We start from the raw sequence: 25,416 nt of genomic DNA, 5'->3' as shown, positions 1-25,416 counted from the left end.
ATACATTTATGCTTGTATCAAAACCACAGAGGCATAACAAACTTGGATGCCCACAATGCCAGTTCAGTCACTTTTCGGAAGAGAATCTCACCTTAAGTTCTCTGTATGAAGAAAAGTTAAAGCTTTTTGCCGTTGCCAAGTAGCTTGCTGCATATTTACTTTGCATTGCCATCTATTTGTGTTTTCCAGAGAAACAGCAAGGGACATATTTCCCTATTTCAAAACAATAACAGAAATCCCAACGTGTCATGCAGAAAACATATATAGGTATTTACTTTTCTTTTTCTTCATTCAGGCAACCTTTCTACATCATGCCTTTATGCACTATTCCTGAATTTTCCCAGACACTGGAATTTCCCTTGTTCCAACTTGTGATTGTTGCCTCTTGTCATTTCACTATGTATCTCCGAGGAGAACCTGGCTCTGTCTTCTAAGCCCACTTTCGGGTTGCAGTTGGATCCCTCCCCAAAGTCCTCTCATCTCCAAGCTAAGCAAACCCCCTTCCCTCAGCTTTTCCTTATGTATCATGTGCTCCAATGTCCTGAGCATGTTAGTGGCTTTCTGCCAAATTCACTATAGCTTGTCAATGTTTCTGCCTTACTCTGGGCAATATAACTGGACACAGTATTCCAGAAGTGGCCTCACAGGTGTCAAGTAGATCACTGCGCTCAACCTGCAGATGAAGGCTAATGTAGCAGTGATGAAGACTGAGTGCATGCTGGGCAAGTACACATTGACAACTCATTTTCAATTATTATGAGCACTCGCACCTCGAGAGACACGAGTGGCTGAATCTGGTTTACTTTGCTGAAAGTTGTTCTTTTTCCATAAAACATGTTGCTGATAGAAGTGTAAAACTTGATCCCAAACAAGAAAACTACATTTATGCAACAGCTTTATGAACAACGGTATCACAGAAATAATTCAAATGCCAATGAAATGCAGCAAGATACAGTTGAAAAGTATTTCCACATGGCTCTAGTCTAAGTAGTACAAGACATGCAAATATAATAACCCAGATGAATATCTGCACATATCTGGGCAGATATCTGCCTTTTCATATCCGCACATCATTTTACCCATATAATAATGGATTAAATACTGGATATATGGAACAAAGTGCCTTGCTTTGTGAAATGTGACCATGGGTGAGAAATCTTGAAAAGTTCTGAGAGACGACACTATGTTAAAGTTGTTTTCCCTAAAATATCCCTTAAAAGAAAGTGCTGTCCCTTTTTTTAATGCGGCTATCCCTTATCTGCACACAAGAAATATGATTGCTCACCACTCTAAGACACCAGCACTGTAAAGCAATCTTGATAGCATACCAGCGATACTGGCATAATAGATATTAATAACAATTAGTTACTAAAGCACTGTATCTGTATGTCTCCTAACTCCCCCCCCGCTTTTTTTTTTTAAAGGAATTCAATGACCTGAGAACAAGGATGTACGCTTGGCTAGGCTGTGTTAATAAAACATTAGTACTTTTATCAGGAAGCCACATCTTGAAGGCTGTTGACAAAAACAGGACAAAAATTCCTACTAATAAGTAGGAATTAGCAGTAATTGCATGCTTTGAACTATAGGAGTTATCATCATTGTAACTAGATTAATAATAACTTTTTGATTAGATTTTGCTAATACTTTAATTAGACTAAATAATAAATTTGTGGGTTTCTCTCACCCACATAAATCACAAAGGAAGCGTGGTCTGGTACCCTGTGCTTGCAGCTTGGTGAATGCAACTCCCAGGAACAGGCAGCTCGAGCTTAGTTTAGGAGGAGGGAGAACAATGAATAAGTTATTAAAAGGTGACCTTTTTCTCAAGGACTTTGTGATCTCAGCTGGATACAATGAGGTTGAATAAGGCTGGAGACAATCCAAGAATTTCAACTGAATGACTTCACTATTTATATAAAATAGGCTAGCTTGGAGGTTTGGGTCAAAAAAGCAGTAAAAAATGAATTTGCTGGGAACAGAAGGAAGATCTATGTACTAGTTGCTACTCAGAAAGGATCAAGGTTGCTCGGACAGCACAGATGCTTGTCACCACATTTGCTGCCACAAGATGGCACAAGATGGCTTTCCTAGAGCCAATGCCTTGTTAGAAGGTTCCGGAAGTTCAGTAGCACCAAGGAGCAGGAGAGCTACATCACATAACCGGGAATATAAAAAGAGGCATCTCAGGAAACGACAGTCATTACAACATTGCACGATTTATTTCTTATAATACTTGATCAAGCTATTTTTATAACAGAAAAGCTCAATGAGCTATGGAACGATAAAACTAGATTTCCCATCCTAATCCAATTTTGGCAATATTCCCATAACACTGAGAGCAGTCAGGGCCTCGTGATCAGTACTCGTTACCACTGCAAGGAGGAATGATGCACTCCCCTTTGCTGGGCTTTGCCAAGAGGGACGCGGTGGAAAGAGGTGACAGTGAGAAGCTGGGGAAGGAGCCAGAACTGTTTTAGGGGAAATATATATACGTCTATGTATGTGTGTATTTTATTTTTATATATTTTTAGATATATTTATGTGTATATATACATATATATATAGTGTGTGTGTGTGTAAATGTGTGTATAGAGCATGTTTGTTCCAAGAGTGCTGCAAAAAGATAAACAAACACAGTAAACATTTGAGGATGAGTGTAGAAACTGATTTACTAAATTTCAAAGTTGGAATTTTCTATTAATTTAGTTCAATATGTGTGGCAAATTAAGTTCTAAAGTACCTGTATCACTGAAAGCAGAAGAGGAAATGATTAAAAAAAAAAAAAAAAAAACAAACAACCCTACACAGCTCCTCAAGGCCTAAAGTACTATTCTTCAGCAACCCAGAGTACCACAGCAGCATTTACTGCATCGTTATCAGATACCTCCCACGCAAACATGGAATCTGGGAACAGTACAATTCTAGTCTGAGACCCTTTATCATAAATAGTGAACTAAAAACGCTAAAATTTCTGTATTATGTGTAAACATCTGAGAAGACAGAGGGGTGTTCTTCATAAGGAATTCATCACAGTTTTCCCTGATAATCCTGCACTGACGCTTCAAGCTGGGCTTGACCACATTCTTGCAAATGACAAAACAGCATCTTGACATCATTTACCCCAAGGCCAGATGAAATGTGCAGACAGACCAACCTCAGTCTGTACCTAAACAACTACAGACACCTACATGCAAGCTAAAGATATCCTATAGATCTTAATCTGAATGCTAAATCAAAGAGATGTTAGGCTTTTCTTGACAAAAGGAGGAGATGTAGATGTAGTTTTAAATCCAGTGACGTTAAAACAGACATCACTTTTGTAAAGTGCAGATTAAGGTCATGCCACGTGTTGTTTTTGGCTAGCACATAAAAGCTAGCAAATATGCTTAAGTCTGCATGGCAGACAGTGAGGGAATTTATATTTTTCTAATTAAAATTATACTGAATCCCTGAGAGAAATAGCAGGACAAAACAACTGTTGACAGTATTAACGGCCTGACAACAAGGTTATAATTCAGTAAATTAATTGTGTACATCTTGCTCATCAGTAGCCGAATCATATTTGTGATTTTAACCAGATTTTTAATATATTTTGCTTTTCCTTCAGCTGTACAGCATACCAACCAGTTAACAAAATGACATAAGACAATCTAAAAAAAAGACAAGTGAACTCCATCTACGTACTAAAAGTGTAATTAAAGAGACATAGTAGACAGACCTCAAACATTTCTCATTGAAAAGCATACAAGTACCATTTAAGCTACTATTCCATTGACATACCAGAAGAGAAACGTTTCTTTCAATCCATTCATGCTGATTTTTTGACAGCACTTCACATATACTGAGTTAGTTTCCTCTGTTTATATGGCTGTTTTTAAAAGCCACAGAACATATATTTAAAATATGAAATAAGGACTATAAATTCACAAAAGTTGCCAGAGCCATACACAGAACCATACTGAAGGAGTAAATTTATGTAGTATCTAATTTCTGTAAAAAAGGTCCTTCAGCAAGAATGCATCTAGAACACCCACATTAACATCACATTTCCCATTAAAAGTGTTGCTTTAAATTTAAATTGGACAAAACCTCAATTTCACAAAACATGTGAAATGCAACGTTCCTCTAGGAAAACATTGCCTTTACCCCAATCTCAAAAGTCACCGCAAGGCAGAGTTTCCACATGGATGCTGAAGAAAGTGCCATCTATCTACTCAACAACAGTACCTCCTGCAAGGCACAGATTTTCTTTAGCAGTTTTCTAATGTAGCTATGGATTCAGCTAAGGCTTGGTTAACTTTACTCTTAAAAATTTACTTTACATTCTTTGAAAGAGGTTTACCTCCAAGAGCCATGGTTTTAGTTTTCTGTCCAGCAGAATATCAAATCCCAGGACTTCAAAGCAGACACTGTCACTTCCTGGTGCTTGCCCTGGCCTGCACATGCGATAAGCATGAAGAACATGTGGCTCTGCAACTATGAGAGTCTTCACTACTAACTCCTGTAGGGATTTTTCAGAAAAAAATTATCAGGAGAGAAGATAGAGAAGATACCAGGATATATTAAAATAATGTGTTTCATGCATTAATAGGTACTTTAATTAAATGCAAAAAAAACCCCACACCCCAAATAAATGGTTTATAATAAATAAAATGTTCCTATTGAATAACAGATGGATATATTTTATATATAGCTATACAGTATATAGTTATATTCAGATATAAAATTCACTTTAGGCCCTAGAAAAGTCTCTACTAATTTAAATAGAACTGTTCCTTTGCATAATATTACTTATGTGAATAACTCTTTGAAAGGCCTTTTGTTTATCAGATGGAAATAGTTTAATAACTAGATTTTAATCAAACTCTGAATCTATCCTTTTAAAAATGTAATCATCATTTGTAGAATCCTCCTCCTCATCTTTTATATTACATCCTTTGTGGTGCATGTTGAGAATTTCAAAAGTTTTGCTGGATTCCAAGTAAAACAGATGGCAGAAGCTATTAATTTTCTAAACATATACACACAACAAAGAAATGTGTATGAGTTTTATCTTACTGAAATATCATTCCAGAATTTGGAGACATCAAGGTTATTGGTTTCTAGAAACTCAGTAAACCATTTTATGGATCGTTTACTTCCTTTGTCTTCTGTTTCATCCCGTTCAAAATGTTCGTTATGTTTATTGACAGAGTAATTAGTCAGATGCATATACAATTGGCTCTAAAAACAGGGAGAAAAGATGTAAAAAAACCCTTAAATACAGTTCTAGAATGGTCAATCCAAAAAAAAAAAAAAATTAGATCAATAATGATTTAGTCAAACAGTTCACATTTCGCAAATGCATGTGTGCGGATTTAGCATTTCTGCTTCTTGGAGATTTCATATACCGAATGTTGTAGCCTAGATATAGCAAAACCTGTGCTCATATTTAAGCCAGTTGTAGTCAACGGATCTACTATTCAACATCTGGTTAAGCATTATAATATATCTGCCGTTTTTTACATGTCTATACATAAACAACAAAACAATGTGAAGAGCAACTACCATAACTTACAGAATGGTTACATTCCACAAGAAGCAAACAATAAAGATGATACTTTACAGTGCTACTTTAAAAACGGTAAAAACACTCTGGTATCTGGTATCATAGAAAATCCTCGATTTCAGTTTTCCCTGTAGTTTATTTATGAGAAATGTTCTCATGATATTGACACTTTAAACTATTTTCTACATATGAATTCGTCCACCATGTTGGTATCTGCCAGAATTGCTCATTTTTGAATGGCTGGTAGCCATACATTAGGGGGAGTTAAACATTACATAAATGAGTGCATGCTGTGGTTCCTTTATAGAACAAAATGTAAGCAGCAATTGATTCATGTTATCAGTTGCATTTTAACTCATCTAGTATATTATGTACAACAGATTAAAATATAGGGCGTTTCCAAGGCCAGTGTATTTATAAATTTACATATCTTCCAGTGCAGGTATTAATTCAGCTTTCCACCTACACTACCACAATGACTCTCCTTATCACAGTGAGTTATTTGCCATATTTCATTCCTTACTTGAGTGCTAGTTGATGTAACCGTAAGCCTTCTGTTCCAATTCCTTTTTGATAAGACAGCCACTAGATAACACAAGCCTTCTGCTGTCATTGATCTCACTGTACTTACGTTTAAAAAACTTAATGAAATTAACAGAACTGAACAACTTAATCGCAGGCTAGTTCACAATATATTGTATTAGCACTACAAGTAATGAATTTCTTCCATGGCTTCTGATTACTGCTTTGAGAATCATTCTAAAACCTATTGTTTTCAAGTAGTTATAAGTGTCATCTTTCCATGAAATTCAGATTATCTCAGGCAAAGGTAATTATTTTTTCAAACTATAAAAAATAAAAGTGTTTTTGGAACATTTGTTAAACATCTGAACTAATATTTAGTCTGAAGTTATTTGGAACAATGTCAGCATGGAACAATGTCATCTGAAGAACAATGTCATTACTGGTAAGCCAGGTTATTTCCTACTATAGATGAATTATCACATGAACAGTTGCAAGAACACAAAGAAAACTGCCAGCTCTGCTGTCCTGTTTATCTGCTCAGAGCATATTTCAGTGCTGCTAATACTGTTAGTACAAGCAATAAAAAATATTAATAGCAAACTATTCCAAATACCCTTGATAATCACATTGAAAAGATAAGAAAACAGCTATACTTACTGATGAATACTAATTATAGCAAGGGCCAAATATCTTTATGCAATAGTAAATAAGGAAGCATGCAACCAATACCTAAACATCTGAAAACAGTAACACATAAGTGATAATTTCAAGAAAGAATATCAGAGGATAAATAACTAATGTTCAAAACACCAACATTTTCACTACATCTCCAAGTAAAATTCTATACTCTCCAAGAGCTGTGGTTGATTGAAAGGGGATGCCTGTGGAAAGTCTTAAAGGCTGGAAACGAATACTATAATTAGTTTTGGCTTATGCTCTTTCCACTGCAATCCTATGGTACAAAGGACCATTTCTTCTGGCTTCCAAATTACACCTGCATTCTTCAAAAGAGCACTAAGAGACAGACACAATGTTAAATGACAAGTAGGGAAAGTGTCTCTTCCTGCATTGCCTATTCCATAATTATGCTGACGCAGCTCTAAAAGTATACGGGTCTGGAAAAAGATAGATATAGTAGCAATGGAGTACAAGAGTGAGGTATAAGAAACTCAAATCTACTGGTGTCTGAATGGCCACTTGGGAGGAATACAGGAACGTGGTCAGAGTATGCAGGGATGCAACGAGGAAGGCTAAGGCCCATTTGAAATTAAATCTGGCAAGAGATGTCAAGAACAACAACAAGGGTTTCTTCAAATACATCAGTAGCAAGAGGAAGACTAGGGAAAATGTGGGCCCACTGCTGAATGGGGTGGGTGCCCTGGTGACAAAGGATGCAGAGAAGGCAGAGTTACTGAATGCTGCCTTTGCTTCAGTCTTTACTGCTCAGGCCAGCCCTCAGGAAGCAAGACCTGGAGGCAAGAGAGAAAGTCTGGAGAAAGGAAGACTTTCCCGTGGTTGAGGAGGATCGGGTTAGAGATCATTTAGGCAAACTTGACACTCACAAATCCATGGGCCCCAATGGGATGCACCCACAAATGCTGAGGGAGCTCGCAGATGTTATTGCTAGGCCACTCTCCGTCATCTTTGAAAGGTCATGGAGAACAGGAAAGATGCCTGAAGACTGGAAGAAAGCCAATGTCACCCCAGTCTTCAAAAAGGGCAAGAAGGAGGACCCAGGGAACTACAGGCCAGTCAGCCTCACCTGCATCCCTGGAAAGGTGATGGAGCAGCTCATCCTGGAGGCCATCTCCAAGCATGTGGAGGAAAAGAAGGTGATCAGGAGTAGTCAGCATGGCTTCACCAAGGGGAAATCATGCCTAACCAATCTGATAACCTTGTATGATGGAATGACTGGCTGGGTAGATGAGGTGAGAGCAGTGGATGTTGTCTCCCTTGACTTCAGCAAGGCTTTTGACACTGTCTCCCATAACATCCTCATAGACAAGCTCAGGAAGTGGGGCCTAGATGAGTGGACAGTGAGGTGGATTGAGAACTGGCTGAATGGCAGAGCTCAGAGGGTTGTGATCAGCGGTGCAGAGTCTAGTTGGAAGCCTGTAGCTAGCGGTGTCCCCCAGGGGTCAGTACTGGGTCCAGCCCTGTTCAACTTCTTCATCAGTGACCTGGATGAAGGCACAGAGTGCACCCTCAGCAAGTCTGCCAATGATACAAAACTGGGAGGAGTGGCCAATACACCAGAGGGCTGTGCTGCCATTCAGAGAGACCTGGACAGGCTGGAGAGGTGGGCGGAGAGGAACCTCATGAAGTTCAACAAAGGCAAGTGCAGGGTCCTGCACCTGGGGAGGAATAACCCCCAGCACCAGGACAGGTTGGGGGTTGACCTGCTGGAAAACAGCTCTGCAGAGAAGGACCTGAGAGTGCTGGTGGACACCAAGTTAACCATGAGGCAGCAATGTGCCCTTGTGGCCAAGAAGACCAATGGTATCCTGGGGTGCATCAGGAAGAGTGTTGCCAGCAGGTCGAGGGAGATGATCCTCCCCCTCTACTCAGCCCTGGTGAGGCCACATCTGGAGTACTGCGTCCAGTTCTGGGCTCCCCAGTACAAGAGGGACATGGAGCTACTGGAGCAAGTCCAGCAAAAGGCTACAAAGATGATTAGGGGACTGGAACATCTCTCTCATGAGGAAAGGCTGAGAGAGCTGGGCCTGTTTAGCCTGGAGAAGAGAAGGCTGAGAGGAGATCTTATCAATGTGTACAAGTATCTGAAGGGAGGGTGTCGAGAGGATGGGACCAGACTCTTTTCAGTGGTGCCGAGCAACAGGAGGAGAGGCAACGGGCACAAACTGAAACACAGACGCTTCCATCTGAACATGAGGAAAAACTTCTTCACTGTGAGGGTGACAGAGCACTGGAACAGGTTTCCCAGAGAGGTTGTGGAGTCTCCTTCTCTGGAGATATTCAAAACCCGCCTGGACGCGATCCTGTGCAACGTGCTCTAGGTGACCCTGCTTGAGCAGGGGGGTTGGACTAGATGATCTCCAGAGGTCCCTTCCAACCTCAACCATTCTGTGATTCTGTGATAACTGTTCTTGAAGCAACTATCTTTTTCTTTTGTTCTGGTTTGAATATTAAAAATTGATATCTTTTGCTTGCTTTTAGGGAATATTTAAACTCTTTAGCATGCATATATAAAAGTCATAAAATTTGAATGCATAAGTAATATAAGGCTATAATTGCAATTCTGACAGGAAAAAAAGAAAGAGTGGAATATCTTTCATTTTGAGTTTTTCCCTCTTCAGTAACAACGCACAAGTTCTGCCATATAAATATCAAATTAAATCTCATGTCACATACTTATCTTATTTTTCCTCCTCCAAACACTACTCTGGTAAAATTCTACACACAAAAGTGATAAATTGGAATGAACATCAACTTACCAAATTTGAGTCACTGGGTGGATGATACTTCTCTGTGCCCATTCTCACCAGTCCATCATGATATAAAAATATTTTTAATGGATCACAGGAAGTTACAAGAATATATATGCGTAAATCAAACTTGTAGCCTTCCATAAGAAAGGGTTTGTCAAGATATTCCTGGACAATCAAGTGATCCTGGGCTTGTAGTTTTTCTCCATTTCTTATTAAAGAGATTCTGGTTAAAAACAAAGGTTAATTTAAAAACATGGAACTTTGACATAACTCTTTGAAATACATTTTCATGGTCACACAGCCAGGTAGGCAAAAGTCTGTGTCAAGAAAGAGACATGTAATTGATTCACAGGGTTGAGAAAAAGTGTCATTCACTTATGTGGTTTTTATTTTCCTGTCCTTCATGATACTTCACTGGATGAAAAAAAGGCAATGAGCCATTTCAAAATAACTTTCTACTTCCCCTGATTCAACAATTTGTAATAATGCATTCCTTCTGCAGTTAGAAGTTGCTTGGCAGAATGAAGTCTCTAGCTTCTGCCATTATTCTTCCCCATGCAGCTCTAAAAATAGGCTTCCAGTCTCGCTCTGTCATAACTTCTGCCTGAGATACAGACTTCAAAGAATTTTAGGGGTAACTTGACATAGTGATACCATTTGCAGAGCAAGATACCAATTGGTATGACTACGGATGGTAAGATCAGGCTCAGTATTTCTGTATTCCAGTTTGCCCACATCAGAATGAAAAATCATTTATATACAGACTGTAAACTGGCATTCCTAGAGTATAGAGGCTTTCAAATAATTGCAATAGCTAATATTTTTCAGTGTATCAATATTAACTCTAACTCTGAATTCCCATAGCTTTGTTATCTTAATTCTACCCTTTACTATTTTATGATACATGACGCATTCAGAACACTAAATTACCACTTCCATTTAGCTTTATATTTCAGCTGTGCTGGTTGGTATGCATTTGTCCAATACATTAACTTTCTTATACTGATCATACAACTTCAACTACAAACTTCTTACTAATACACTGCTCCAGATAATGTTGTAAATAGCACTGGATTAAAAAAAAAAAAAAAAGCTGTTTTAATCTCAAAATTTGTAATCATTTGTTTGGGTTTTTTTATTTATTTACTTTGGGGTTTTTTAAGATTTCGCCTTTTGTAGGTAGGAAGACTGAAGTTAACGTGCAGCTTACCCATGCCCCATTGCACCATTAGCTGGTTTGACTATGAAAGTTTTCTGTCTACGTTTCTTCTTCAGTTCTTTTACATAGTTCTGAAACTGTGTGTATTCTGCAGGGAAGATCCACGTTCGAGGAATAAAACTATACTCCTGAGGCTGACACTTGATCATTCTGCAAAAAAGCGTAATAGAGTTGAAATCTTTTAACTACTTTCATGTATTAATCCTAGGATTAAACAGCATTTACAAAATCTGACAAGGTGATTTTACTGGCAAAGTACTGTAACAGGAGAACAAACATCTATGGTTAGTTAAGAATAGTTAGTTCTCTATGATGTACTCATATGCCTACTTTAAGAACAACAAAAGCTGACTATTTAATGCATTATTGCTTATTACCATATCTTATTATCTTACTATCTTATTGGCATTCATCTCAATTCTGTTACATCTTTTGTTCAGTTAGTCAGATGATTTAATGATAGTCCTGTTCTTAGAAAGAGGAAACTTACAACAGACCACGTGATTGTAAATCTTTCCCTTCCTGACAGAGACTCCTGTCCTCCCTATTTTATTTTTTTTTTGTAGCATTTTGGCATATGTTTTAATTTTCATATTGGTATAGATTTTGGGGGTTGTTCATTTTTTTGGACATATCCTCAATAGGGCTATTTTTGTCTGGAGGGAGATCCTGTAATATAATGCCAAAACACTTCAAGAATTAAAGAAAAAAGAAGTGTCTCACTTCATGGGTGGAACGAAAGGGGAAGGGAGAAAGCTAATTGTGTTTCAGACCACAAAGCAAATCTCTTGATGCTTAACATATTACATGTTAGTTAGCAAAAAAAAAAAAACAAAAAAAAAAAACACACACACCCTTGGGGCCAGAAAGACCCAAAAGCCAAATTTAAGTCCTGGCAAAGATTAAATGTAAATGGAGACCAACCTAAAAAAATGACCTTGGAGTTTCTTCATGGGTATGAAAAATATTAATAACAAGGACTGAACTTAAAAGAAAGTGGAAGTAATTCAAGAAGGGTTTTTTGTTCCTTACTGGTCTTCAAAGATATTTCAAAAGTAAGAATATGTAGCAAGTTGACCTTGACACAGGCCAAGCGACTGCACAGGCACCTCCAAAGTAGAGCAAAACATGTAAGTTTAGATTGATGCTTGGCACCAACATATTGTGATTAAGATTCCCTGAACACCTTATTTAGTCAAAAGAAAGTAAGGAAATGCAAGACAAGACAAGGAAAAAAATTATAAGTACTAACTAAAAAATAAGGTCAAGGCATCTTAGGGAACAATTTCTTAAACTGAATTTCATTGAAGGATGCAGCAAGTTCCTGATCTCCCTGCTTTAACAGGTGGGGGCAGCTGAGGTGGCAAGCATACCTGATTTTGTAGCTATGATGCCTGAACGCAGGAAAGAGGAATAAAAGAGGAAGAACACCAGAGAATTCAGTGACTACTGTTAGTTAGAAGTCTCCATCACCCAAAGCAGCAGCAAGCTGTACCTCTGGCAGATAGCAAGCACATACCCGCACCAGACTGCGGTACTGGCTAGATACACTTGAGTTAGTTTTAAGCAAGATAGTTTGAATACTGGTAGCAGCCAAGCTATAGAGGCAATGTGCATTTGGTGGTACTACATAGATTAGTATCCCAGAGGTCACAGCAGGATAAATGAGTCCTCACCAAGTTCAATACTAATGCAGCTAGCTTGTTTCAGGTACTCAGAGCAGCTCATATGAAGTCAGTTTGGGTAACTTGACACTACTTTAACATGCAGTGTGAACACATCTAAAATACGAATATCCACAGACCAACAGAACACGACTGAAAGTTTAAAAAAAAAAAAAAAAAAAAAAAAAAAAAAAAAAAGACCTGACATAGCAAGTCATCCAAACTTTGATTTAAAAAAAATACCACTATGATGAATTTTAATAGCTTTTAATTAATTGCAGATTTAGGTACACTTCTGCTCTTCTAATGGAAACTAATAGTATCAGGATAACTTAAATGCAAAAGAGACAATATAATTCCAAATTTTTTAATTCTACTACAAGCCTACACTATACTCCTCATGCAGCAATAAGTCACTTTTTCTTTAAGTGGCTCAGATGCTAACAGAAATTACAGAACTGCCAACCGCATCTGTAAGACTAGGACTGTAGCCAAGACTAGTAGTATAATAGATACACTGTCACCAAATTGTTTATCTAACTACCCAAGAAACACTCTGCCATAAACTATAATAGCTACAGTAGTTTTGAAGCACTGCATGAGGTTCAGTGCTTCTACAGCTTTATTGTAACTATCATAGTTAAAGATCTGGTTTGATGCAAGCCATCAAATATTCAGATAAGTTAAAAAATAGATATTACAATTCATCATTCATGCATATTTCTAAACCATTCTCTACCCACTATATATGTACAAATGTTATTATCTTGTTAATTGAATAGTGTATTTAGCCAGAACTTATCCTATTTTTATGCAACAAGGGATATTGGTGTTAGAGTTTCCATCCCTATCCAAATTACTTACATATACATCCTGAAGTGTGTTACATGACAGAAACTTGACATTTAACTCATTTACAGGTTTCAATACTTATATACCCTACTCAAATAATATAATTTCATGGTATTATAGATATATTAATGTTATTTTAAAACTGCAAATACATCAATACTATATGACTTTCTGTATCTTATGCATAACTGAATAGACTTTGAACACTTAATAATATGAAGCTGAACACTTATTGTTTACAAATTCTGGTGCTCACTAAAACTTTTAATAGAAGAATTCAGTGTTGTTCTTTCCCTGCCTGGCCCTATTCAGAAAATGGTTTAGGATCATCAAGCAGCTTGCTGAAACAAGACCTATTCCATTACAATAGCCCTGTTTTCCAACACGTTACCCACTACTGTGTTAAACCATTTCTTTACTGTGCTGCTCTGTCCTTTAGCCTTTACAGTCCTTACAAGGAGGTCTGAGATTAAACAAGAAGTTATTGTTCCTCTAAGTGGTATTCTAACTCACGAATGTGGTCAGACTGTGCCCGTGTCCAACAAGCACGCTTGCCAGAATGCTTTCTGTGCCAAAGAATCAAATGTTTTGAAAAAAACGTGGGTTACTAAAGTCATGACTTGTCAATCTAATAACATGGGTTCACTGCCTACGTTTCAAGATCTTCTGACTTTCCAAGTATGAAAGGAGGTTAGTGGGTAGGTATAGATGAGGACGATTCTTGGACCATGATCAGTCCACAAACCTTTTAAATGTAAGCACCAAAGGTGATGCATAAAAGACCATCCACGTCCATGTTCTCTTTCCCATTCATCCTGTACGCCTTCTCACCCACTAACTGCATCCACACCTATCACTCACATGAGGAGGATCTCTAACAGACCATTCACAGAAATCAAGATCCAGTTAACCCTACACTACCACCTAATTTTGTTTTTTCCAGTGTGCTGATTATTCCCCTTCAAAATGATGCTCGTGCCTCCTTTTGTTCTCAGCTACATTGCTGCTTCTATCTGTTCAGTTACTCTGTGTTCCTACCTTTTCTGTTTGGTCCTCTTCTCCCACATTACACACGCCACATGTTACACTGTTCCTTTCCACCCTTCTGCATGCAAAAGCCACAGAGCTCTCCAACTGGGAAAGGCCTGGATGTTGGCCTGTAACAACAGTTCCACTTTCTTCTGAAGAGCAATTCCTCCCCAGTAGCATTTGCCTCTCAGAGGCAGGGAGGTTCACTCTTCTGCCCCATTCCCAACAGCTTGCACAAAATAGAAGAGTGAGACCAGTATAATGACAGGGAATGAAGTAAAAGAAAATGAAGAATAAACACTAGTCCACTCTCCATCAATTTTCAGCAGTTGTTTCATGAACACTCAATGATCCACAAACCACAGCTAGTCTGTAAGAGTCAATTATCAGGAGTTTGCTGTTATTTTTTCCTGTCATTGGAGCAAACTCCTTTCTAAAATTTAATTTGTAAATTAAAAAAAAATTATTTTGAACTGAATGTACAGAACTATACTATAGACTATGCTTATTTTATCCTAATTCTACAACTGTTGAAGTAAACTGATCACAGTTACTTGAATACAGCATGTGATTAAAATAACATTTTGAAACTTGCCAATAAAGGTCAAAAAGCTCCAGTTTTGTATTACAAAAGTCATCATTAAAATTGTTGGTTTTTGAGAGGGCATTTTATCTCAGCACATCAAATCTTCCTAGGGGCACTTGGCAAATATGGCTCGTTAATTAGATCTCATGATGACTGCTATGTGGCAAATGTTATTTAGCATTATACTCTTTACTGACAGACAGACTGAGGTATTAAGTCCTGACATTCAGTTTCAAACTCTGAAATAGGAATTTACAGCAGATCCTGCGCAGTAACATCTCCTCAGAACGGCCCAAAAAATGTAATTGTTCATAGATTTGCTATCACATCTAAGAGACCTTTGTAATGAAATCTCTTACCAAACCCCTTGCGTTCCTCTGCACCTCAATTTCTAGTCATCTCCTCTCCATTTATGACCAATGCAAATGGCACAATATGCTACCATGCACAACAGTGCTAAATATGCAAGTGTTTCTTATATGCACCTCTAACTCTTAAATTATATATCATTTTAGGAATAAAATTTTATTCTAAATCCTTTCATTGCCACTTTATGTTGTTTGTCTACTTCCCCAAATGAATGGCTGTAGAGATAAATAGGTAAGTTCTGGATATCCGCAGCCTCTCTTTGAAAAAATGAACTCTGTTCTTGGTTGTCCTCATGTTTCATTGCCTCATCAAAATCCAAGAGCTGTACTTGATCATACTGAAAATGCAACTGTTACTAAAGGAGCTGTCTAAGGGAAGCAAAAAAAGGGAAAATAATTTTTTTTTAAGATGTCACCAACAATCCAGCACCATCTCAAGGAAAACTAGCATAGTTCAAATGTGGGTTGATCCAAAAAAGCAGTATATGCTGCAAATAAGAAAACAAGTAAATAGAAAAGACTGTATGCAGCAGAAAAGCATGAGAACAGAATTAGTTTCTACACTTCCCTGTTCAAATAAATATTAAGACAGAACAGCAGCTAAATGGAACAAAATCCTCCATTCCACACCTTCCCAGACACATGCAACTGACTTGTTTTGACATACACGTGTCTATTCCACAAGCTGTCTCAAGGTATATCACTTTGATTTTTGTGAATTATGAATACCAAGTACTGAATTGTGAGGCCAGTATTATGAAAAACAGACTGATAAAACCCCAGTGTATCTACTGACATTAAGTGAAGTCATAACACATATATTTGACCCAGAGTTATCATATCAGAGAAATTGTTCCGCTTTATGTATAATGTGTAATTCCCATATTCAATACTTTCAGAATGTGTCACAAACTGAGAATTCAGCAGGTTGAGAGAGATATTATCAGACTATATTTGAAAATAATGTGAGCACGATAACATAAGCTTCCCCCCCCCTTTTTTTTTTTCCAAACATTACAGAACTGTAGCAATACACAATGATACCATTGCTTACCATGCTGACCAATATTGTTCCACTGTTTCCAGGATATCTCCAAATAGCTGTTTGCATCCATGTATTATCTCTATGCTTTTACTTAGAGTTTTGGTCTGGAAGGGGCAGTGAGAAGTGCTTGTATAGCATTTATTGATGCAATGGGGTTTTGAACCACAGGTAGGACACATGAGCAATATAGCAATGCAAATAATATTTGCACCAGAATATCTGTATACATTCTACATACTATAATTAGCATTTACAAAACAGAAAAGGGAGAACAAGAGAGAGAGGAGATATCACACTAATTACAGGAATATATGAAAATAAATTCTGTTTTGGTAATGGTGTACTATAGGTAAGATTTGGGGCCAAAACATTAACTTGTTTTTAATCGCTGTTTGAAGTAATTTAGCCTAGAAGAATCAAAATATTCACACAGATTTCTCCCTAAACTCTTACTTATTACCAGGCAGATGAATCATTATTTAGCATTGTTTTCTAACAAGTCTTACTCACAGATTCTTAGCTAATATAATTCTTCAGAACCCAGTTATTTCACTAGAGTCAGGAGAATTTACTGAGACAAATGAGTCTCTCTGACTCTTCTATAAACAGTAAGACACTTCACATTTTTGCATTTGATATATACAAAAATATAGTCACTAATTACTTTAAACAGATAATATTCACCCAGGTATTAGTCATTTTTCCTGTTCTACCATTACATGATATATGCCTGGGTGTATTATGTATTACATGTATTATCTAATAATTTAAGGCCCTATCCGGCATTCTGCAGCATGTAGAAAGAGAACTGAACTCAAATTATTTTCCACTGAAGTCAACAGCAGAGATACAATAGTCCACTCAGATGCCACAGACCCAGGACCAAAGCTAAAGCTATTAAGGAACCTTGGAAACTATCATTGGTTCTATTATAGCCTCTCAGTAAAAATAAACAAACTTCACAAGTGGTAAATTAGTACTGTATTGCATTAAATAACATGGCTGAAAAACTTCTTAATGTTAAAAGAAAAAGATTACTTAGTCATGTTTCTTGCCAGGAAATCCTTTCTGCAGATCTCTCCCATTCCTGGAAAATGGTTGATTCTCTGAGGTAGGAGAGAAAAATGAAAGGAAGTTGAACTTTTTAGTTTTCCTGTCGTAACTATTACAAGAAATCATTTAAAACATTCAACTACATATTCACACAAATGTAGTTAATACTATATATAAATCATCCAAAAGAATATCTAATGTTAACCTGGGTATCCCTAACACTACTAAGGATACTATAAATTGTGTTCTCCTTCTCCAACAGATTTTCACCTGAGCATCCCCATTGATTTCACTTCATATGAAAGGAGGATCTATCATTCTTTCACTCAAAAAGTTATCTAGGAACAAAGAATGCTGTCACAAAGTAATAGCAAAAAAGGAATTATTTATTCACAAAGACTAGGGAGAGAGGCTCTGCTTAACTTGCTTCCTAAAAGCTTATGAGCAACTTATAAATGATGTTTTGCATCTTCTTTCAAACTCTGATCAATCACAACACCCAACTGGCAGACAAAAGCATGAGAGAACAGCCCCAAATATTTAAACACCAGGTTCCAAACAGTATGAACAAATAACTCTGGAAAAGAGAATAGGATTTAAAAATATGTGGTTGACTTTGTTGTGGTCTGGTTGTTTTTGCTTTGTTTTGTGTTTTCTCTCCATGCAGATGTAACTGACCAAGAGTGGCATATCAAGGAATGTTTCAGCCTGAAACAGCTTACTGGCCATTCAGAAATGCCATCTCCCACTCTACCTGGTAGTTCCGAAGCTCAGCAATCTTTTCTTGTTGCACAGCACAATCACTCCAAATAAGATTTGCTGTTTCATCTTCATCACGTGTTTTCACAAATCCCATTTCTCGTATTACTACACGTACTACAAAGAAATTACATAGTTTAGAAATATTCTGAATATCTAAAAGAGATATTCAAAATTAAAAAAAATATTTTGAACTTTTTCAATATTCAGCCCTTTGCCAGAGAACAATATTAGTATGCAAGTTATTATTTAACTTGTAGTATTTCTATCGGTCTATTGCAAATCTGTCACTATAGGACCTTGTACTGAGGCTGGAAGCACAGTGCAACCACTAATAGGAACCGTAAAGAGCTTCAAGGCATGCCACAATGATTTAGTCAAGTCCGCTTGCACTTGAATGGCTTTAAGACTTAATCTTAGCTATCATAGACGTTAATTTTAAAACAGTGGTGAATATAAGTGTCACTGCAGACAGGAAACAAGGCGGCTTCTCAAGGCAAGGTACAGTAGTTGCAAGAGCAAATGATGCATTATTTGAACATCAAAAAGAGAAAAATTTAAAAAATATAAAAGTTTGGGGAAATTTGAGACATTACTCAGGTTCTAGGAGAAAAGACTTTTCTGAAAAACTCACAAAACAAATATATATATATATTCTTCTACCTTAAACTATCCACTTTGCTATCTGCATAATGAATTTTTATTCTGATACCTCTCCCCAGAGAGGACATATCTCTGGATTTTTACATCTTCCCCACCTGGTAAAAGTCAGCAAGGTCCATTTCAGTATTCTGTGCTTGGAGTTTGAAAATTTGTCACTACTTTTGGTTCAAAACCTGAGCCAGAGAGAAATACTGGATCTGCTTCCCATCTAAATGGTCCATATGGAACAGATGTCACTGCGAGTCTCAGAAATAATTTTTAGCTCTGACTTCTCTGGAAAACTCCTTGAACCATTTATATAGTTGGAAGGAGATAAGGCTGAAGGAAGTGTTATTCTTCAGGCACAAATAACTATTCCATTGAGAAGGAAAAGCTTCATGCCTTGATACTGAGCCATTTGGTGTTTTGGGGTTTTTTTTGTTTGGTTGGTTGGGTTTTTTTTTGTTTTTGGAGAGCTATCAGAACAAACTCGTCATGCAAATTACAGGCTGAATAGAAGCATATATTTAGTGTCATTGTTTACTGTTAACCAAGAGTCAGCAGTGGTCCCACCTCCCAAATTCTCTTCTCATATTCCACCAAAAGCTTGAACTATAATGTTGTTCCCACAAGCCTGCTATTTAAAATGCTGAAGCCAAATTATATTATTCTAGTTTTGTATGCTAGTATGCTTTTTCTTCTACAACAGAAAGACAAACTACAAATTTAGTGTGATAGTAGCCCCAAGCATCAAAATATAAAACATGAGTAGATTTTAATCAAGAAATCTCTGTATAAGGGATCCCTGTATTTAACATTAAACTTACCCTTTTCATCTTTTAAAGCTTTACATATACTCCCCAACACGTATGCAACTCATAATTAAGATTTTTTTCAGCTTCTTTGATTAATTAATTTTTTTTTTTTGCATTTCAGGGCCTTTTCCTGAGTAACAAATGGAGAGTAATAGATGCACAGTGTGCAAAACTATCAACTAGATGTTAAAAAAAGAACAAAGGCTTCTTAGAAAAGAAAATCCTTTGGAAATGACTCACTGTCAGCTTGTTGCAGAGTCCATTAATTCACCCCATTAGTTAGCAATTCATTCACGTCAATGGCTATTATGATGAAAAAATATGTAGTTTCCTACCAATTTCGTATTTTGTGCCAGCAACATTTGCTGTGATGACTCCATTCTTCTTCTTCTTCTTCCTGACTTTTCTTTTAATTGTGCTTTGATAAGGTAGTTCCGAACTCAAAGTCAGATGAGTGGTTCCATGGTTATCTTTGAAATATAAGGTTGTAACAATCAACATGACTATAACTCAAATAATGTATACAAATGAACTACAAGTGCCTCACCACAAAGCAACATCTGAGCTAGTCTGTTACAAACATTTAATTAATTTAGAGGTACAAGTATATTGAAATAATTAATAGGATACATTAAAAATACATAACTCACATACCTCCTTCATTAGGCAAGGATGGCATTATAATCTAGGATAGTACAGAAGCAGAGTCCAAATTCCGTTCCAAGTTCTCAGAAAATGATGGGGCTATCAAAACCAAATTATTTAAAGCTCTAGTCATATCATTTTAATCTCTGGTTGTAGCAAATATTAATTCTGAAATAGACAGATATCAGCATTAAAAAATAAGAAAGACTGTTACAGAGAGATTCTGAAAATAAACAGTAGAGAAGCAAATATGAAACTATATTTAGTAGCAAGTCAAAAGTAATGCTTCTTTTAAAGGATTAATCAAGTTATTGCAAATATGAAGCTTTGTTCATTACAATTCAGTAGTGTTGTTTCTGGGAAAAATCATTTTGCTGTATTCATTTTCAGAATAAGAATATATTATCTCACTTTCTTATTTTCATTTGTGTGCGCAAGATTTGGGGATGAAAATATCTAACACTGAATTAGATCAATGCCTCAAACTTTTTCTTCACAAAACTCATTGAATTTATGGTAACTTTAAACCATAATATAAGTAAAAATTTAAAATCATACAGTGCATACTATGTATTTTAAGGTACCAAATGGGAAATAATTGAAATTACCTTAATGATCATTTTTTCACTTTTTCATTTTTTGGTTTTTTAAATTGATTTTCCAATAAACACTTGTTAACACATAGTCAGTCTCATGACACCACTGACATAATTTCGAAGATGCATTAGGCTGTCAAGTATCTAAAACTGTCAGTTTTTAAAGCAAGTATTCACATAAAATGCTATTTTTCATACCTACATTACCGATACAAAATTCCAACTTTTTTTCTGTAGAGGAATATAATGCAAGATGTGAAATCTCATAAGCTAAAACATTTTTAAAAAAATCCAACTTAAGCCTATAAGAACAACTGGCTAAAAGATTAAAGAAACCCTCAGGAGTAAAACACTGTTCTAACTATACCACCAGATTGGATTCAGACATGCAGCATTCTGTTATTAAAGTTTGCAAGAAGACAAAGGCCATTTTTGGCAGGCTGCCTCAAACTAACCTAGGATTTTTCTTGTGAAACATATACAATATAAGTCACTGATTTGAAAATGCTTTGACTTCTTTTCTGCAATTGTAAGTGTGGCTAAAGTTCCTTACACCAGCTTTAGGTGAGTTTACATTGTTGTTCACGGCGTTTCCAAAAATTATTTAAAATAACTTTATATAGAGCATGATGAGTTTCTTCTGCTGTATTTGTCTTCAACCTAGAATAAGCATGATGACAAAATACAGAGTTCTGAAGCTGAGTTGGCATGTAGATTTTAAATCCTGGACATCAAACATACAAATACACCATTAAATTACTGTAAAATATACAATAAAGCACATTTAAACAATGTAAAGGCTCTTTTCATTTCAGTTTTTAATCACATGCAGGATAGTTCTTTCCTCAAATCAAAGTAAGTTGCATGAGATAGCATGACTTTTGATGTAAAAATCAGTTTGTCATAGATTGGACAAGACATGAATTAGCAAAATTACCAAAAAATGAGGGAGAAGGAGGGGGGGGAGGGGGGGAGGGGGAGAGGGAGGGAATATTATAGTATATTTTAATCATATTCTGTCAAGGTCATACTTTAAGTCAATTAATGCAAAAGGATAAGAATAACAGATTATGATTCTTTTATGACTGTAGCTAATGTACAAATTCTGCTTTGAACTAAGACAAACCAACTCCCTTCACATCCACTCAATGGAGTTGCACAAATGCACACTGAAACATGACCCTGTGTATTTATTTAGGGAGTAAGAATAGGAGATTTTTTTTATACACAGATACAATATTTGACACAATAATAGTAACTCTCAGGCTTACCTATTTAACCTATTTACAACATTTTGCTGTATCAGAACTCCCTGAGAATATCCCGCAAACTGAACTAAAAGTGGTGGATCATTTTGAAGTTTGAACGTTCTGAATGTCACCATTTGAGAAGGTGGCCTGAAAGTCCTACTGCCCACTGCACTAATAAAATTAGACACAAAGATGTGAAAGTAAAGCATTCACTTTCCTAAAAGCACTATTAAGGAAAAGCAATACCAGACACAATGTCTCAGTGAATATTGCATGTTATCTGTTTCTCAGGCTAAGAATAACACCAGAGTACAAGACAAGTATTATTTCCAGAACTAAACATAAGTACTTCTGTTGGCCAATTAAGGATTTGTATGCACATATCCAAATTCCTAGCAGTTGTTCTTCAGCTGTGCTGGCTAAAAGCTTTTAACCAATTTGGAAAAATGTCAGGGAGACTAATACTTCCTTGTGAGAAATGCCAGCCCTTACTAATACATCATGATTTACACGCTACAAAATGGTAATAAAAATCAAGCAGGTCACAGATCTTTCATTCAGCTTGTAGAAAAATATCTGCTAGAAATTAGTGTCAATTAATTGTATTTTCAAGCTGGATCATACACCTCAAAACTACACTATGCTGCTGACTTACTATTTTTCTGATATATAAACTATTCTACTTGTATAAATGCAGGTTTAAATATGGAGTGCAAACACCCAAGGTCCATGACTATCAATCAGTCAATGATCCTTCAGATTGGCAGACTATCAGCAGTACAGATAATATATTAACAGGATTTTTTGCATAGACTAGAGAGCTATGGAAATGCACAGGAAGATTTTACTAATGAAGATGTTTCATGGGATCAATCCTCACAGTAAACCTGCAACTGTTTCTCAGCCTAGAGTTTAGGTCAGCAGTTCTCTAACTGGGAGAATGGATCCCCTGCAGGAGACAGGAATGTATCTCCGTGAAGGATTAAAGACAGGCTCTTGCTGGGGACTGCAGAGGGAGATACAGCTGGAAGGAGATGGCTGCATGCAGACAGGGCACCGAGACGCTACAGTGCAATTCTATAAGTCCTGGCAGCCATTAGCTTCCATGTGCATTTCCTCTTTTCAACTTCTCTACAGCAGGAATCATCTCAGACTAACCTGTAACCTGTGTTTGGCTACAACAACATAGAGGCTTCTCTCTCTAGTAACCTACCTGGAAGACCTGTTTCTAAGGGAGGGCTTTAAATAGCATGGAAGAAAGTATTGTATTTCCAAACTGGGAGTGACAGAGCTTGCTTAACCTTAGCAGATCTATCAGGAATCTCTGAATTCACACTGAGACAAAAAAAGGATTGTGATTTTTTCTGTATACCATTTCCCTCCCGAAATCATGATACACACAATTTAGTTCAGGTTTGTTGCTCACCCATATTGAAACAAGGACAGCAGAAAGAAAATGGTTAATCTATAAATGAAGAAATGTTTGTGAAGGGGAAACTAGTGTCTCTTCATCAGACTAACACGGTTTTATACAAATAAGCCCTTTGAGTAGAAGTGTTCTGGGAGAATGAAAGATGAGATGTTACCTGTACAGTCGCCTGGCAAAGGTGAGAGCGCATCAGCAGGAGAGCTACATTGGACACAATGCCTCTTTCTAGGCAGAACAACGACAAAAAAGCACTGACTGGGTGCAAAGGCCATGGAAGCAGGAGCTCTTTTTTGCCGGGGCAGTACAGGCAGGGTAGTCTTCCTGGAGAGGGAACACTTGTACACAGACAGGGACAGAGGCAGATGCTTGAGTCCATCTAAGGGAATAAACTGAGCAAGGTACAGCAGAAGCAACTGGGCAAAAGTAGTACCAAAGTGTGCTGAAGGCTGCAAGGGTGTCTGAGTGAAGGGCAGGGGATGGTGGCAAGAACAGCTGAGCACATGGGGGATGGTGCTGGCAGAGGTAAAAGGGGAATGGAAAAAAGGAAAACACTAGAGACACTCCTTCAGAATAGAAAACAGATCTTCAAAATGGTATTGTTTTTTAAATAAAGCAGTTTTATGATTTTGAAGCAATTCTTTGCCGACTATCTTACCAGTTCTGAGAAGTTCTGCTTAGAGCTGCTGCTATTTCTTGTTGTCACAGCAGACCTAACCCCACCTTTGCAGCAGTACCCTGCCTGTCAGCTAATTGTCACTGGCATCAGGTTGTGGCCCATTAGGACAGGTCGCCTGTCCCAGTCTTTAAACAATACAAAATATATATTACCTCATATCCAGACTTCCCCAAAAAACAAGAACCAAACATAAATCAAAGGCAGTACTGCAAGAAACAGTTAAAATATCCATCAACTGTGCCTAGAAGCGTTACACAGAGTATGCTTATTCAGGTTTAATTTTTATTTCCCTTAGACAAGCTAGTACTATGTATTGGAAGCACTTGAAGTGAAGATGATAATTAGGATTGGTATTACTATCAACCTTCCAGTGGCTATCTAATAAGCTGTACTGTCCATTCAGGCAAAAAAGATTGGGCACCTCTGCTATACTCTCTTCCACTTAGTCAACATCATTTCTGTGTGGTAAAGAAATAACTATGCAAACATGCAGGTACACTTTCTGCTTTAATGTTATTTTTTTCTAATATAACCGGCTACCTCTGTACATACTAGTGGGTGATTTTCTAGTTTTATGAATGAATTAGAGCATGGGAAATTTTGCCAAAAATTTTAATATGACTGTCTGGAAGGGCTATTGCAAAACATACTATCTATCTGTAAGGTTTTCATTCAGATAGTTTTCCAAAGGAAAAAATAGTCATTTCTCCAGTTAAAACCAAGGAAAATGTTGCATCCAAAATGTTTATGTTTTAACTGAAGTCTACTTAGGAACTCAATGACTTAGAGGAGTAAGCAGCTAGATCAGTTCTGGCTCAAAATAATACAAAACTCTAACAAAGCAGGGGATCTCAGTCCAGTTTCCACTTTTCTTTTACTGTTCATAAAGGAAGAGTTATGGTATTTGGGGGAGCATGAAAGTATGCAAACTGTCTGTCAACAAGAATACTGGAATCTGTAGAACTAATTTACATTTTCACAGCACTCTCCCTGTTTTGCTGCCACTAATATATTATTCTATGGTCTTCTAAAGTAAATAAGTAATCAGGTTCATAAGAAAAGAAGCCTGCATGCTAAGACACGAATTTCAAAACATACCCTATGTACAAAACTATGGATAAAAAAAAATCGTAACACATTGTAGCAAAAAAAAAAAAAAAAAGTATTTTTTGCTGTTACACAAATAAAGTGCATCATAAAAAGTTCTAAAACTGCCTGAAAAAAAATTTCTGGCCTAAATTATACAAAAGTGTTTTTATACAA

The 25,416-nt window shown here is 36.9% G+C and overlaps 1 protein-coding gene across 4 annotated transcripts in view; it reads right to left on the bottom strand.

The window, feature by feature from the left end:
* The window catches only part of TTLL7 (tubulin tyrosine ligase like 7), a 57,826-nt gene extending 37,531 nt beyond the window's left edge, over nucleotides 1-20,295 (bottom strand). For all 4 annotated transcript variants that reach the window (XR_001295276.2, XM_013961423.2, XM_013961424.2 and 1 more), the window contains exons 1-8: nucleotides 20,212-20,295; nucleotides 19,893-20,027; nucleotides 18,096-18,217; nucleotides 17,327-17,394; nucleotides 10,736-10,894; nucleotides 9,532-9,748; nucleotides 5,062-5,226; nucleotides 4,346-4,504 (exon numbers count right to left, since the gene is read on the bottom strand). Coding sequence is in view for 3 of the 4 variants with exons in the window: in XM_013961423.2 (XP_013816877.1) it covers nucleotides 4,346-4,504; nucleotides 5,062-5,226; nucleotides 9,532-9,748; nucleotides 10,736-10,894; nucleotides 17,327-17,394; nucleotides 18,096-18,217; nucleotides 19,893-20,027; nucleotides 20,212-20,236 (1,050 nt within the window). In the remaining variant the exon portion in view is untranslated. The remainder of the gene's footprint in view (nucleotides 1-4,345; nucleotides 4,505-5,061; nucleotides 5,227-9,531; nucleotides 9,749-10,735; nucleotides 10,895-17,326; nucleotides 17,395-18,095; nucleotides 18,218-19,892; nucleotides 20,028-20,211) is intronic.
* Nucleotides 20,296-25,416: the final 5,121 nt, after the last annotated feature.

The sequence above is a fragment of the Apteryx mantelli genome, chromosome 8 (assembly GCF_036417845.1).
Source record: "Apteryx mantelli isolate bAptMan1 chromosome 8, bAptMan1.hap1, whole genome shotgun sequence".
NCBI classification, from domain to species: Eukaryota; Metazoa; Chordata; class Aves; order Apterygiformes; family Apterygidae; genus Apteryx; species Apteryx mantelli.
This window is presented reverse-complemented; position numbering and strand designations above follow the sequence as displayed.